The sequence below is a fragment of the Tympanuchus pallidicinctus genome, unplaced genomic scaffold (assembly GCF_026119805.1).
Source record: "Tympanuchus pallidicinctus isolate F22 unplaced genomic scaffold, pur_lepc_1.0 scaffold4, whole genome shotgun sequence".
NCBI lineage: Eukaryota > Metazoa > Chordata > Aves > Galliformes > Phasianidae > Tympanuchus > Tympanuchus pallidicinctus.
In genome coordinates this window covers 10,360,300-10,376,658 of record NW_026294758.1, presented here as the reverse complement: position 1 = coordinate 10,376,658, position 16,359 = coordinate 10,360,300, and the positions used below count along the sequence as shown (strand labels likewise).

Sequence of the window (16,359 nt, the reverse complement as noted above, 5' to 3'; positions counted from 1 at the left end):
CACCCTCGGGTCCCTCTCTTCTTCACACTCATCCAGCCACTCATCCCCAAGCCTATAACGCTGCATGGGGTTGTTGTGCCCAAAGTGCAGGACGCGACACTTGGCCTTGTTGAACCTCATCCCGTTCACCTCAGCCCAGCGGTCCAGCCTGTCTAAATCCCTCTGGAGGGCCTCCCTACCCTCCGGCAGATCGACACCACCTCCCAGCTTGGTGTCATCTGCAAACTTACTGAGGGCGCACTCAATCCTTTCATCCAGGTCATCAATAAAGACATTAAACAAGATGGGCCCCAGTACCGACCCCCGGGGGACACCACTTGAAACAGGTCGCCAACTGGACTCCATTCACCACTGCCCACTGGGCACGGCCCTCTAGCTTTCCTGGAAGGCTGTCCTCACTTCCAGTGCCCCTCACCCCTTTTGTGAACAAGGCTGCTTACAGCAGCAGTTTCCGGCCCTGGCGCTCTCTCTCTCCTAGTGTTCTGCAGGGGTTGCTCTCGTGCCAGTGCAGATAAACTCACTTTCCCTTCCACCCTTTTGCCTTTTCAACTGTTCCGCTATTCGTACCCTCAGTTACGCTTCCACCTACACTCAACTATGCTTCCACATACCATTAACCGAGACACTTTCTTATACCGTCCAAACATTTTGTCTCGTTCCTTCCAAAGCCACGCATCATACAGCCGGGGCTCTCTCCCTGCTCTGTGGTGGATGTGTCGACCCAGGGAGTTTTCTCCGAGAATCTGGGTGCATCAAAAGGAGGGCCGTAAGGAGGATCCGGGGAACTATAGGCCCGTTAGCCTGACCTCGCTACCAGGGAAAGTTACGGAGCAAGTCACCTTGGATGAGATTGCACGGCATGTGCGTGGAATCTGTCCACTTCCTAACACAGAGGGCAATTCCACTGATCAAAGACAGACCCCAAGTATAAGCCTGGCTACCGATTTATCAGTCTTGCTTCTCTGTATTGCGAGCCCAAATGCTACCTAACTGGCAAAACCCCAGAGATGTGTTGAAATGAATTTCAGAAGATGCTTTTCTACTTGGAAAGGCAAACCTACTCATAGCTTGGCTTTCCTGAGCGACAAAACCTGTGTTTAGAAAGACGTATTTTTTCTAGAAAGCACGTGAAAATTCAATGTTCTTACATTTTCCAGATCTCAAGAAAGGCGAAAAAGCACGAACATAAGGAAGCAACAATTTTATTAAGATAGAGTAGGTGAAGGGGAGTTGTTGTCCAGTGTGAGAGTCTGCACACGCGTCGTAGCTCTCGGTGGTGGTCTGGTGGTCTTTTTGATGAAGGCTGTTCTCTTCCTCACTGTGTGCTTTTTGACGTGAGTCAGTTGGAGGACAGCTGGCTGGCTTTGGCTGGCTGTCTTATAGGCTACGACTCCTTCCTCCATCTGTTGCCTCCTTGTTAATTTGTGGTTTATTGTCCTAGCCAGCTGTCACACACTGCACTGCACACATAGGGTCGCTAACGACGTTACCTGGAGAAACAGGAGACCCGCTGTCTGCACTAACGGTCCAAGTCTGCAGTAAAGCATCAGTTATTGGCAGCCAAAAGCTGGATTAGCAAGGTCAGATCTGTAGCTGCCGATCCAGCACCCATGAAGGCACATAGCTTTTAACCTCACTTGTTTTCCTTCATTCAGCGGAGGGCCACGAAGATGGTGAAGGGCCTGGACCATCTCTCCTATGAAGAAAGGCTGAGTGAACTGGGTCTGTTCAGCCTTGAGAAAAGGAGACTGAGAGGGGACCTGATCCAGGTCTATAAGTATCTAAGGTGTGGGGGGCAGAATGGCGAGGCTGGACTCTTTTCAGTGGTGAATGGCGACAGGACAAGGGGAAATGGCCGGAAACTGCAGCACAGGAAGTTCCGCACAAATGTGCGCAAGAACTTCTTTACAGTGAGGTGACGGAGCACTGGCACAGGCTGCCCAGGGTGGTGGTGGAGTCTCCTTCTCTGGAGATGTTCCAGACCTGCCTGGATGCCTACCTGTGCGACCTGCTGTAGGGAACCTGCTTTGGCAGGGGGGTTGGACTCGATGATCCCTGGAGGTCCCTTCCAACCCCTACAATTCTGTGATTCTGTGATTCAAAGTTGTCCAGCGTTGGCGTCTGCTGCCTGGTAGGAGTGCATCTTCCTGTCCGTGTTAGCCTTCATGAGTGCTGCCAGGCGGGAGAATCTCTGTCCAGCAGATGTGCCCTCCTGGCTGTAGAGGTCCTGGAGCAAGGAGAGGCATCTGCTCCGGTGAAGCAGCCAGGCTTGTTTCTTCCTCCTGCCACACAAGAGAAACCGTTGGGCCCAGAGGCATGGCTGTGGAGCACTGAGTCAGACAGGGCAAGGGAAAGCAGAGCGGCGGGGCTAGATGGCTACACTGCTGGAGGAAGGGAGCTGATGCCAGGAGGGCAGCCGGGATGAAGGGGGCAAAGGAAGAAGTGCTGCTGGCACTGCGGCACCACAGGTGCATCCCTCAGCACAAGCTGCTTTTTACCCAAAGGTGTGCATTCTTCTCCCATGCTGCACACAGGGAGGCTGCGCCATTCCTGGCTCTACCATCCTGGCATCAGGCCTGAATGCCTCGGTCCTGCTAAGGCTTGGGAATGGGCAGGCCTGTGTCATGGATCAGGTACAAAACGGCTCTTCCTCTCTGCTGCTTGTCCCTTCTGCTGCTTACCGAGCCTCCTGCGGAAGGAAGGACGCTCTGCCTGTGGCCTGAGAAATCTGCTGCAACCTTTCCCACAGAGACTTGACAAAGGCCCCAGCACGGCTCTGGGGGAAACGCTTTTCCAGCAGGCTTAGCGCCTGCCTGCTCATTTTCCTGGCCAGCTTGACACATCCCATGCTCCTGCAGACCTGCACAGGAAGAGGGAGGCATGCAGATGCAGAGGACTTGCCCAAGTCCTGCCGAGTCTGCAGAAATGGACCAGGGACTGGCTGTGGCAGGAGTATTCCCTGCCAGCAGGGAAAGCATCTGGCTGCATGCCTCTGGACACCCTTCCACTGCCTCTTTACCTCTCCTTTGAGGCTGAAGAAGATGGCCTCCTCAAAGCGGTCTACGGCATTCCTTTTTTTCTCTAGGGAGCTCCTCAGGACCTCCGCTTCATTCAGCTTCATGAAGGCCTTTGAACAAGCAACACAAACAGCAGGTGAGCATTGGCCCCTGGCCAGCCCCATCCTTCCCTGTTGCCTCCTGCAGCATCTGCCTTAGCAGGGCCCGTGTTCCTCCTGGTCATGCCTGCCCTAACACAGTCCTGTGGGCTCAGAGCACGGGCACCGAAGGAGTCAGTCCTCCTCCGTGCTAAGGCAGCTCGTGCTGGCAAGCAGGGTGACTCACCATGGAGCTGTTGGAGACGTGCAGGTAGGCAGCCGCAGACTCCAGCAGGTAGTAGAAGGCCTGGGAAGCATTGCCCATGGCTGTGTAGTGGCGAGCCAGGGGCACAAGCACGGCTTCGGCGATGGCTTCACACTGGCAGCACTGGCCACTGTCCTTGGCCCGCAGCGTTGTGTGCTCGCCTTCTGCCAGAATCCCCTCTGCAGGGAGGGTCCTAGCCCTCCGCAGGTGTTCTCCAGCAACTACCAAGGCCTCCCAGCTGCTCCAGTTGTCCTTCTCAGCAGAGCCCTGGCAGCTCCCCTGCTCCTGGGGGCTGGAGATGCCAAAGCGGTGGAAGGCCACAAAGTCCCCTTCGTGGCACCTCCGGCATTTGTGTGCATGCCTCTCCAGGAAGGCAGCACACTGACAGTGAATGCTGATCTTCTGCCTCGTGGGCCACAGCTTGTAAGTTGCCTCCCACAGCAGAGGGCTGCAAAAGGCCAGGATTTTAGACTTCGGCTGCACTGTCTCCCTGCTCACAGAGGGCCTCTTCATCCCTGCAAGGCAATGAGTCCTGGCCTCAGACAAAGCTGGGGCCAGACCTCCAGGCCGCCCCAGCTGGGGCAAAGGCCACACTTTGCTGCGTGCTGCTGTCTGAGCCCAGCCTATGCTCTGCCTGCAAGCACGGTGGCAGAGGCTCTTCCAGCAGCCACTGAGAATTTCCCTCTGCACCAAGCTAGGTGAGCAGGGCCCTGTGGAGCCACACTGCTCCTGGATCCACGCTGCACCACCGCTTCTTGCCTGCCCAGAGGTGGGCAGCCCCTATGTAGCACCTCACTTGCCTTCTGGCTTCTCGATGTCCAGTTGCTTCAGGATGTTGTCCTCCACCAGCTTGTCCAGCAGTGAATTAATCCCGTGCCTTTTGCTACTGGGAATAATGTGAACCAGCTGCTGGGTGGTAAACACCGGCCCTATGACGGCTGCAAACTTCAGAACCATCTGCTTCTCCAGATTGATCCGATCCAGCTCAGCCAGCGCAATCTCTGCCAAGAAGAAGCAACACGTCTTCGTCTTGCCTGTCCCTGAGCCTGAGGTTGGAGAAGCTGGACGGTTTCTCCAGAGGAAACGGGGAAGGCTTTGGCCTCCTCTCCCCAGGATGGAACCCGCTGGGCAACCAGAGCCCAGGATCAGTATCTTCAAGATGGCTCTGCTCCTCTCACACTCACAGGCCACAGGAGCCAGGGAAAGCAGAGACACTCAGACAAATGTTCCCGACCAACGATGGGGAAGGCACAGCCAGCAGGTACGTGTGTCCCACTGTGCGACCTACTAGATCTGCACTGGGTTCGTGCCCAGCAGTGCACACAGAGAGCACAGAACATTCTCACCAGCCCACAGCTGGACTCGGAGTTCCCCCACCCATGGTGTGCAGCGCACAGTCGGCTCCGAGCTGGTCTACTGCCCACAGAGGAAAACCACAGCCCGCAAAAGCGCAGGACTCTTCCTGCTTGGGCTGGAGTCACCTTCCTGGCAGAGCCCCGAGGCTGAGAGAGCAGCTCTGCAGCGCACAGGTGCCCAGCCTCTCTTATCTGCACCCCAGGAAAGGAAGCTGGGGCACAGCCACAAACCGCTCAGCTCCTCACCTTTCAAGGCCACCGGCAGCATGGGGTTCTCCAGGCTCACGTCTGGTCTGATGGTACAGATCCTTTCGCTGTCATTCCTGGTACCCGAGCTCGAGGCAGCGGTGACAGCAGGTGACGCCTTGGCTGCAGAAGATGGGAAGAACAGGGGGAGCATGAGTAAGATCCGACAAGTCGTACCTGTTCATAGTCAGGCACACTGCCTGGCGTGCACTGAGCAGGGCCGGCAAACAGGGCAAGCCGGTCGATTCCCAATGCAAGCTTTCATTTGCATTGCCCGCCCAGCTCTCTTCTGTCTTCACACCAGCTTCAGAGCAAACGCCGTTCAGTCAAAAGTTCTGGGCTCCTCAGATGGAGAATGAACGTTGCACGACAGAATGTGGTGGTGATGCTGCCTTTCAACAGCACTACCTCCAGAGCCAGGGAAGTTGCCACTGATGCTCCAGAAGGCAAAGCCCGCGCAGGCTGCCCCTAAGCAATGATGCTCTGCTTGGCATTGCTCTTGCAGTGGCATTCCCACCGTGCTCTTCAGTTCCCAAGGCCCTTGTGAGGACTTGAGGTTTTGGAGCAGCTTCCCGCTCCCCCAGGTGGGCTTTGCTCTCACAGGAGCTGAGCTGGTGTTTTGCCAAGGGAGCAGCAAGGTGCGCAGCAGCCCACACCTCTGCCGTGGCAAGTTCTGCCCTGCTGCAGGGTCAGCCTCCGCCCAGAGTCACTGGGGAGACACAGGGCACGGCTGTGTGGGAGAGGATGCGCCACAGCGAACGGCTGATCGGCAACAAGGGTGCTTACCAATCAGGCTCTGCCAGTCGTCCTGTCCTTCGTCCGGCCTCCCAGTGTGCAACAAGAGCATGTTGTTGCATCGCAGGTAGCGCAGCAGTTCCTCACAGTAATATGGGATGCCAGCGCTTCTCTGGATCAGGAACCTGGGCAGGAGCACAACCCACAGCAAGGAAGTAAGGTGCAGCACAGTTCGGATGGGCGGTGAGTCGTTCAGACCTCGCAGGCTGACCAGCCTCTTCAACATGGCTAAACCTGGCTTCTGGAAGGGGCTTGGGTGTCTGGGGCCCCCCCCACTACAGCATTCCGGGGAATCCATCAGGAAAGGCTGATGGACAATGCCCAAAGCACAGAACGGAAAGCCACGGCAACAGCAAAGGGCTGACACCATCCAGACTCTGCTGCCTCGTGGCAGTTGCCCATTCTTAGCCCCCACCTGCTACGGCCAGGCTTGAGGAGAGACCCATACCCATCAACCCCCTTTTGGCAGGGCGCTTCCCAGCCGTGGTCAGCGTAAGTGCAACCCCTCCAGAAGAGCTCCCCAGGCTTGGGCTTACCTTGCTAGCTCCCTGGGGATGCTGCTCACTCCAAGGTCCTGGCAGGCTTTCTGCACTACAGCTGAAGCTTTCAGCCCTTCCAGACGAACACAAGTGATCGTCTCAGATGTCTTGCAGTCTGCGGCAGCTTTGAGAATGCTCTCTGTTCTGTCATGGCCCGGAACTAAGCTCATGACCATAAAGACCGTGACACTTTGAAGCAGGGGCCACATGATAGACCAGGACCTAGTGTCGAGGAAGTGGGCGTTGTCGATGAAAAATATGCCGTATTTCCCCCCAAGCACCTGAAAAAAAGGTGGTTCTGAGTGGAATCTGGTGGATTCTTGAGTGTCTTCCAGGGACGACACACAACCTTTCTCGCTCTCGAGACAAGGGGATATTAAGAAGTCTCTCCCCAGCCACCTCCTTCTCCAGGAGTTTACCAACTTTGTTTCTGCGAGACCGCAGAGTCTCCTCTAACATCAGTTGCCCGGCAGAAGGAGAGAACTTGGGCAAAGTTCCTGGAGGGCCATGACCCAGGTGCATCGTCCTGCCGCCCTCTCTGGCAGCTCCAGCGCAGAGCTGGCACAGTTGTTTGCCTGCTGTGAGGCAGAAGGGAGGAGACGTGCTCACCTTCTGTAGCACTTGTGTACAAGTCAGGTGGAACACGCTGGCCCGTTCAGCGGAACACATCTCGGAGACCTCGTCCGTGATGGGAAACTGTCCAGGAAAGACAGAGAAGAACATTGCTGCAGATCTGGGCACACCTATCTCCCAGAGCAAGACTGCAGAGCAAAATGCCTCTGCTTTTTCATGTGGCCAGCACCAGCCCCTTTTCAGTGCCTTTTCCAGGGTGCTGAACAAGACACGGGGCACGTGCACAGCACGGGAGCACCCCATGCACAGGGGCACAGGAATCAGACAGGTGGGGTACGGCCTTCACAAGTCCCAGCCCTGAGCTGAGCCACTCCCAGCGGAGCATCCGAGCAAGACAGCCTCTCACTCTCACCTCAACTGAGAAAACATCGTTTAGCAGGCAATAGCTGCTCTCTTCCACTGTGTCTTGGAGCAGGGTCTGCAGAGTGCGCTGCCTGTCACTGGAGGTTTCATCACCCTGGAGACCCAGCGCCCTGGCCACCAGTAGACGGATGGCAGAGAACGGCTGCTTCGTGTTGTCCTCTGTCAATTCCATAGTGTTGACCCTGCGGTGCAAGAGCGGAAGGCACTGAGATCCAGAATTGCCTCCTGGTAGCTCAAGCCTGCCCAGACAGCAGTGCTCGATGGGTGAGGCGCCTGGTTCTTTCCGCAGAGGAAAGCAGGACTCTTCGGCCACCCATCTCCAAGTGCTTCCTGGAGAGGACCAAGCTTTCCACTTATAGGATGAGAAAGAGTCCTGAGGGGCGGCTGCAGGCCGATCACTGGGGGGGTGACCACGGCCTCTAGGTCAGCCCGGGTCACACTACGCGCGCCCTGCAGCGGCCCTCATTGGGCTAAGAAGGAGGCCTCAGCAGGTGGCAGGTCTGCGCCTGCCGCCCAGCCCGCAGCAAGGCTTTTCTGCCCCAGTGCTCCTTCTGGAAAACAGGCAGAGGGCAAGCAGTGCTTCTGAGACGGGCCACCTTGCTTGCCCTCAGCTCCAGAGCTGGAGCTCTTCCCGTCCCTTTGTGCTTGGCCCAGGGACAAAGGAGAAAAGCAGTGGCTCACAAAGCCAGCTGGAACTCTCCGAGAAGGCGGGTGCTGCTCGGGAGGGTCTGCAGTAGGCTTTTTTAGGAGGCTGCAGCGCAAGGGCTGGGTACAGTGGCACCCGGACGGACTGCAGTGTTTCATAAACAGCAGGGACAGGCAGGGGAGGGGTGCCAAAGTGACAGCTCCAAAGTGCTTACTTGTACTTAGTAGCCCGGTCTAAAACGGCCAGCTCGGCAAGTAAGTGGCTCTTTCCAGAGCCTGGAATGCCCACAAATGCCAGGATCTGTGCTTCTTCCAAAAGCTCATAGGCCTCCAAGCAGCAATCAAAGGTTTCGATCTCCGCCTCGCGACCTGTGCAGATCCACAAGAAAATGAGCTGCTGCAGCATGCCGAAAAGCGGGGAGCCCCTCCAGTTCTCTCCCCTGTCCCGCAGCAGAGAGGGAGGGAGCGAGCAAGCGGCTGCATGGGGCTCAGCTGCATGCCAGGGCAGCACACAGCACAGCCCCTGGCACTGGGCAAAGGGAAGCAATTGGGCTTCAGATGAGTTCTCCACCTACCCAGCAAGGGACCGTAGTGCGACCTCTCCCTGGCAAGGCCCATGTCATTTTGGCTAGAAGGGGGAGAAAAAAAAGTCACTTAGTTGGCCAGAAGCTATTGCACCCAGAGCCTGCTGTGGAGGGCTGGGAGACGCCTCTCTCGAGCAGCATGTTACCCAGAGCCCATTCCCCTGGCCAAAGCTCAAGGTGGCACACTAGGACAGCTTCAAGCATAAAGAAGTCCAGCAGCCACGGCAGGACAGCTGAAACTAACAAAAGTCCCTTGCTGGATGCAACAACCAAAAAAATCCAAGAGGAGGAAAGAAGCCAGGCTGCACTGCTGGCTAGCTTGACTGCTCTGCCAGCCTGGACAAGCAAAACAGGCCTCTTGGAAACAAGGACCTGTGTCTCTCTCAGTGGCTTGGGATGCCCAAGCTGCTGGCACCTTTGCCTCCAGTCTTGCAGTGGTTTCCAAGAGACGGTAGCATTCACGTTCAGAAGGCCTTCCAACAAGGAGGTCAAAGACAGGAAGGAGGAAGACAGGAGGAGGCAGAGCATGTCAGCAGCCCATCTTTCCCCAGTGGAATACGACTGACCCACAGCTTCCTGCTGGGAAGCAGCTGGGGAAAAAAACCCACCCCATGCAGCAGAATGACCTGCTGGCTTAGTCATACACATGGTGGAAAAAAGCACAGCACAGCAAGCTCAGAGGAAAGCTGCTCTGACAAAGCCCACAAGGCTAGCCTGTGTCTCCAAAGCCAGGCCAGTCTTCCCCAACCCAGTGCTATCGCTTGCACTCTCTTAGCAGCAAGAGGCGCAAGGGCAGAGAGGCAGAAAGCAGACCCACACCAGGGCTTCCGATCTTCTCAGCCACGGGCAAGGGAGGTCTGTGGGAGACCAGCCTGGTCTCACTGCAGAACTCCTCTCTGCCAGCCAAGGCTGTACCCTTGAGGCCCCTCTCCCCTCACTTGCACAGCTCAGAGAACACTTACTGCTCGGTGATCCCCATGTATTGGTAGGTGGTGACGGGATTGGTAACACCTTTCATGTCTCTCTGTGGCAACTCTTTGAAGCAGTAGCTGGGCAGGCGAGAGGCCGCGTGGGTCTCTGCATCACAGGACACCATCCCTGGGTAGGCCATCAACATGCGGGCGGCCAAATTCACCTTAAAGCCAAGGGCTGCCACACAGAAAGAGCATACGTCAGCGCAGTTGGGAAACCTTCAAGGCCAAGGGCAACCTCCCCTCCCGGGCGCCGGACTACCCAAATGCAGGGCAAGTGGACCCAAAGGGAACCACATGTCTCTGAGCCCATCCTCCCGCCCCAAGGCCCCAGCGGGCTGCACCGTGTCCTTGCCTCAGCCCATCTGCCTTGTCCAGTCTGACGGGCTGAAGCAGACCCATGCCAGCCTCACATTCCTAAGACAAAGGAGCCCTACCTGTGTGTTCACACCTCTCGGGATGGCCAGTGAGGCCGCAGAACGCCGTCCCGCTGCTGACCCCGACAGAAACTTGCCTGGCACACAGAGAGAGTAACGTGCATTCAGCAGCAGCCCTGCTGCCGTCCTGCTCGCCCTATTCCATCCCTTCCCACCTCTCCCCTCCTCGGCACTGGGACCACAAACGCACCACATGGGTCTTGGGGACGAGGAGAGCTTGCGGAGCAACTCGCCCCGGCGGCAGGGGACGTAGGTAGGGCACACGCGAGACCACTGGGCCCTTTCCCAAGGCCTGATGGCTGCAACCTGTGCCAGGCCACAGGCTCTTCTCCTTAGTGGGAAGGCTAGCAGGTACGGCCTGCACACTACCTACAATGGCAGTGACTGGAGGTCGAGGGACCGGGCCCAGGCCTTGTTCCTGGCCCCATTGCCCAGAGGAGCCTGCCTCTGGCACTGAGGAGCTGTGTGCCCTGGTGAGGGCTCGCTCCGGCACGGTGACTGGCAGGCAGCACCTGGGGGGACTGTGCCTGGCTGCCGTGGGCTAACCTGCCACCTCTGAGACGCTGCCTCCTTCCCACCAGGGGCGAAGCAGGACGAGCCAGGGGGGCCCGTCTCTTGCTCATCAGTCCCCTCCTGCCATCCCAGGCAGCACACACACCCCGTCCCATGCACTCACTGGAGTTTTCTCAGCCCCGTGGAGGCCTTGCGGAAGATCTGCATAGCACATTCCAAGGTGTGGGTGCTCTCACAGGCCAATTTTTCTCCAGGAAATCCAAACACGCAGAGAAAGGTGCAGCCCTGCAAAGAAGAGGTGCAGTGCGTCTTGTTTTACAATAGCGATGGCCAGCAGCTGATGCATTCTGCCAGAGGCATCGGGGAGACCAGCGGAGCTTCAGGTCAACCCACAGCCACAGATGCCAGCAGCACGGCAGAGCTGCTTCCCATTCCCGTGCTGCCAAACAGACAGAGGCATCCTGGGGACAGGATGGCTATCATGCACTCACTTTGTCAAACAGAAGAGTTTTGTTGATTTCACCCTTGTGAGGGCTGATGATTTCTGAAATCATACTGCTGCTATCACTGAGGCTGCTGCTGAGCTCCGCTACGCTGATCGTGTGAGGAAACTGCAAACGGACGAAGACGGCGGTGACCGGCCGTAGCTCAGAGCACAGCTCCAGTGGCACGTCCTGACGAAGCTGCAAGAGACGAGCACATCAGCTTTGCCAGCCTGCTCTCCTGGGGGCTTCTCTGGGCCCAGAGCAGGCACCAGGGGACAGCGGGCGTGCTGGCAACACCAGGTGCTACTGGAGGATGGGGAAGTCTTCCCAGGTACTGAGTCCTGGCACCAAGCTGCTCTGGCAACGCTGTCCTGTGACACGTGCAGGCACGAGGGGAGACTCTTTGCCATCCTCTAGGCACCTGAGCGGGATCTTGTCCCTCCCCCAGGCCTGTGCAACCTCCAAAACTACAGCCATGCAGAAGACAGGGAAGTCTGCCTCCCACCATCCGTGTCTCTCAGAGGAGCAGCACAAAGGGACAGCTTCCGGGCACGTCTGGCCCCAGCGACCCTGGCATCTCTTTTCCTCGGGCTCTCGGCTCAGACTGCACTTCCCTCTGGCTGCCCGTTTTCCCGAGGGCTCCACGCCGTCTCCTGCCCTCCCTACACGCAGCCGCCAGCAGTAGTGGCCATACCTTGTGGAGAACTGCTGTCGATATGTGCTTCTCCAGCCTCGCTGCCACTTCAGGATCACCAGAGCTCCTAAGAACCGGCCTTTGGAGGGCTAAGGAAAGGAAACACAGGCCGTCACTGGCAGGGCAGGACTACAGGGGCTTGGGAAGCTGGACACAGCAAGGGAAAGATTCTTCTGTGCTTGCTCCTGTTCCCGACTGAAGCAGGCAGGACCCAGCTTTCCAGCCAGTCTCAGGACAAGGAACTCACCCGTCCCTTCCAAATGCCAATCCCCTCTGTACATGTTCAGCTGGCCTACAGCATCTTGGTATTCTTGGTGAGCTAAGTGCATCATTCTCACAACCTGAAGACACACAGGAGGAAAGGAATGCCACTGCCCTCCCCAGAAGCCCCAGGGCACACGGCCTGCCCCTCCACTCTCACTTCGCAGACAAGGGCAAGCCCACCTCCCTGGACTTTCAGCTGTGGCGCAAGGGAAGCAGCCTTGGCTCTCTGCCTAAGCTTATGGTTAGGGCTGTGGCCACATTCAGCCTCTCGGCCGCTCCCCGCCCAGGTGCAGGTCTTCCAAAGGGCTCGAGGCCACACCATTCACCCACCTTCACGGCACTTCTGCCAGCAATAGATTCGGCCTTGATTCGTTGCTGCCCACACAGCTCCCAGCAGGTCTGTGACATCATGATTTCATAGTCAGCCGAAAGGCTTTGGGCCTCGATAACTTCGTCCAGGGCCTGGCTGCAGATGAAGAAGTACTGATGATCCCCACCTCTGACGGATATGAAGGAGAGCATCCCGGCCGAGATCCCTGGGGAGAGAAAGACCAGCAGTGTTAACACAGGGAGCCTTTGGAACTCGGTAGCCCCCAGCTCCGCACAGAAGCTCAGCTGACGCCCAACCTGGAGACAGGCACCAGGGAGGGGAAGGGCCTTGGGCATCCTTTTCGGGGCCGTACCCACACAGCTCCCAGAAACAGGCGTCTACAAAGGGGCAAACAAAGCCAACACTGACAGTGCGTTGGCACTGCCGGGCGGCCTACAGCACAAGCCAAGCAGAGCAGCAGCTTTGAGCAGCGTCTGCTCTGTTTACGTGAAGGCGGGTTGCAAGTGTCTGCCTAGCAAGACAAGAGCCTTCCGGAGAGTGAGGGGAAGAGAAAGGAAGAAAAGCAAACAGGGAGACCCAGAAAGAGGAGGACAGAAGAGGTCCTGTGGATGTCTCAAGTCAAGTCCCTGCCCACAGTCTGCTGCCCAGGCATGCTGTCTGTGGTACGAGGAGAGCCTGCAAAAGCCCGGCTCAAAGCCATTAGGCAAAGCGGCTCCCCTTTGCTGGCCATGAAAAGCAGCAGCCCTTGCCTGTTCAGCTCCTGGAACTTGAGGAAGCGTCCCACAGGTGACACATCCCTTATCCAAAGGGCAAGCGGGACAAAAGGGCCCGTCTGGGGACCGGGTCTGGGATCTACGTCCCAGTGTGGTCAGAAGTTGGGGCCCCCAGGGACAGCGCAAGCTGTGCTCTGGTACCCTCACTGGGAGCAAGGGGCCTGTGCTACAGCTGACATGAGGCAGGCAGGGAAGGAGCCCTTGCCTCCCCTGCCCTCACTACCTCCTGCTCGCCCCCTGCAAAGGCTGGCAGGGGAGGCTATCCATCGGCTCTAGAGAATACCGGGGCTGAGCCATCCATACCTATCTTCAGGTGGAGCTTGAGACCCATGTGCGTGTCATGGGTGCCGTACTTCTTCTGGATATTCCAGGAGCACTGCAGCGCCACGTTGATGGCCATAGGCATCTGAGGCGGTGCTGCTCTCCAAAGCACCAGCACAGCATCCCCTGCGGAAAGGGAAGGGAAGGTGAAGGCTCTCCCAGGGGCTGACTCTCCCCGGCTTGCACCCAGCCGCAGGGACAGCAGCAAGCAGCTGGCCGGCGTGCCGAGGAAGATGGGACTGTGGGAGGCCATCATCCTGAAGGACCTCCGGGCAGCCTGGCCTCAGGGGCCCCTCCCATCTGCCGGGCCAGCCACAGCGACCACCAGGGCAGCAGAGCAAGAGGGTGGGTGGTGGGGGGCGGCAGTGAGGCTGACACCTCCCACCGCCAGTGCCCCTCGGCACTCAAAGACAGGGCTCCCTCCCCCCCACCGCTTCTCCCACGCCTCAGCGCTCCTGGAGAAGCCCTGCTCAGAGCTGGAGACAAAGCAGCTCCCCTTTGCTCTCCGCAAAAAGCAGGGTGGAATCCAGGAGGCTCCCACGGAAGACGCTGCGCATCAGCAGAGCGCTGACACTGCCTCCTCCCACGGACACACCTGCAAACTTCAGGATGTCTCCTCCAAAAGCCAGCACCACTGCAGACAAAGAGAAGGAAAAGCAGAGTTACGGGGATGCCTTCTTCCAGGAGCCACGGGAAGAGCCACTGTGCCCGGAGAGGACCACCGTGGCGGTGCATGGCTCCAGAAAGCCCTGCTCCCAGGGCCGCTGCGGCCACAGCCCTGGAAGCTGCACAGCCAGCAGGGAGGCAGCGCCTCGAGATACGGTGCGCAGCATGGTGAGAGCAGGAGGGCACCTGTGGAGAGAGTCTGCGCACCGCTCCACTCAAGCAGAGCCACCCAGAGCCTCTTGCCCAGGGCCACATCCCCAGGCCTTGTGAGGACCTCTGGGTGGGCAGATCGGCCGGCCTTCCTGGGCAACCTGTGCCGCAGCTCAGTCAGCCTCGCCGCAGAGGCCTTCCTGCCCAGCAGAGCCTCCCGCCTTTCAGTTTGTGCCCACCACCTCTTGTCCTGGTGCCAAGCCACATCAAAGACAGCGTGGCTCCGGCTCCTCGCCCCTTCAGGGAGGCAGGGGCGGGCGGCCCAGCACAGCTCTCTCCACAGTGAGCCAGCCTCGGGGCTCGATGCCCGACAGCCCAGCAGCACGGCTCTTACCCTCCAGAATGTCCCCCATGTAGGCGTTGAGGACATGCGCCAGCTCCTCAGCTCCTCTCTCTGGTCCATTCTGCTGGACACACTTCTCTGCCAAGGCAGTGAAACCTGCCGGAAGGACACTCACAGATCAGGAGACGTCCGCGTTGCACCTGTCGCTCACCCCTTCCCCAGCCCCGGCTGAGCGCTCGTCACAACCATGGCTGACGGCGCAGGAGAGAAGCCGCCCGCTCTTTGGGCAGCACGGCAGCAGGCCTGCGCAGTGGCAAGATGGCCACCCTGCCTTGGGGCAGGCCTCGCGAAGGCCTGGAGTGTCCCCAGGGCTCGTGTCTGTGGGTGCTCCGCCACGCCCAGCCCACCTGAGACATCCGCCAGCAGCAGCACTCCCTCAAGAGATTGCGGGTAACCAGTGTCCTTCGTGAACTCCTCACAGAGAAGGAGGTTGGGAAGGAACACCACTTTCTTCCCCAGATCTGAATAGTAGCACTTCCTCTCCCATGCAGAAGCCATTGTCAGCGCCCTGTGGTACCTGGGGTACCTCAGAACAAGTCGACCCTGCCCCGCTGCAAAGGAGGAGGACGCGACGCTCACCGCTCAGGCGGCAAAGTGAGCCCAGGGCCGCTGGCCCTCTGCTGCAGTGTGACACCACAGTCACCGGGCAGCGATGTCATCGCCGACCTCACAATAGCTGCCCTCTGGCAGCACGGTGGGCTGCCAGTGCTGCGCTCCGTAGCCCACGGAGCAGCTGCCGCCGTGACACAGGCTTCCCCCTTGACGCCGAGCCACGGCCTCCCAGGCCTCCCTTACTCAACGACAGCGCCCAAGGCAGGCCGGGCCTGCTGCCGAAAGAGCAGCCGCTTCTCCCAGCAGGAGCCGGAGCCCGGTTCCCAACGGCAGCTGGCTGAGCAATGGAAGGGCAGGCAGGGCACGCGCGCAGGCTGCCTGTGCTGGTTGTGGCTGGGTGGATTCCTTCTCTTTGCAGTGGCTCTTACAGTGCTGTGTTTTGTGGTTCTGAAGGACCATCACCCCGACTGGGGGCTGGGCTCGTGCCCCGTGCGCGCAGCCGCTAAGCGCGCAGTCGGAGCCCACGCTGAGGCCTGTCTGAATTCTGCACAGAATCAGGTGCTTGGCAATCTTCTGCAAAGCCAGCATGCTCCCAAGCAGAAGCGTGGCTGCTCACACACAGCTGTGGACAGAACTGTTTCCCCTTGCAGTCTTTAATCGTTGGCTCCATTTCAGGGTTGCGGTGAGAGCAATAGATAGAGCAACACTGTAAGCCTCGCTTGAGGACTCAGGGCTTTCTCTGGTTGCGTAGTGCTGCAGACACTGCGCAATTACAGGCGGGAAAAAGAACATTCTGGAGCTTGAGGCAATAGCCGATTGCCATTATCCTTGCACCCTTTCCTACGTAGTTCTTTTAACCTACTGCATCGGACAAAGTAGACATTCTGCAGCTGTACTCATCATCCTATTCTGAACAACATCATTTTTGCAATCGTTGTTCAACTCGAAAGATAAGGAGAGCTCCCATTACAGAATGACTGCTGCTGGACCTCTGGCATCGACTCTGTGCCTAAGGAGACTTCCAAAATAAAGGTTTTTAAAAAGGTTTTGATGTTATACTTTGATTGATCCCAGCTGCTTTGCAGGATAAGCGAGGGTATGTAGCTGCCGATGAATTCCCAGCAGCCCGCTTACTCGTTGTATCACCTTTGCAATCTGAGGAGACAGTTGACGGGAGCCCAGATCTTGGAATAGCCTCCTGGAACGCTACTTTAGTCACCTCACGTGCCTTACTAGTCCTACAGGGGAACGCCTCCGACCACCCTGGAGAGGTGTCAGTC

The 16,359-nt window shown here is 58.1% G+C and overlaps 1 protein-coding gene across 1 annotated transcript; it reads right to left on the bottom strand.

Moving 5' to 3' along the window:
* Window positions 1-1,982: 1,982 nt before the first annotated feature.
* LOC128089684 (adenylate cyclase type 10-like) lies at window positions 1,983-15,667 on the bottom strand. Its single transcript, XM_052701340.1, is given in 25 exon segments — window positions 1,983-2,282; window positions 2,682-3,127; window positions 3,342-3,874; window positions 4,109-4,360; window positions 4,961-5,083; window positions 5,747-5,880; window positions 6,292-6,575; window positions 6,904-6,990; window positions 7,280-7,472; window positions 8,151-8,304; window positions 8,511-8,563; window positions 9,482-9,668; window positions 9,928-10,004; window positions 10,604-10,725; window positions 10,932-11,123; window positions 11,620-11,708; window positions 11,867-11,960; window positions 12,214-12,419; window positions 13,291-13,434; window positions 13,904-13,942; window positions 14,519-14,623; window positions 14,875-15,049; window positions 15,051-15,112; window positions 15,115-15,147; window positions 15,508-15,667. Coding segments are annotated over 25 exon segments (4,128 nt in total). The 3' UTR covers window positions 1,983-2,098.
* Window positions 15,668-16,359: the final 692 nt, after the last annotated feature.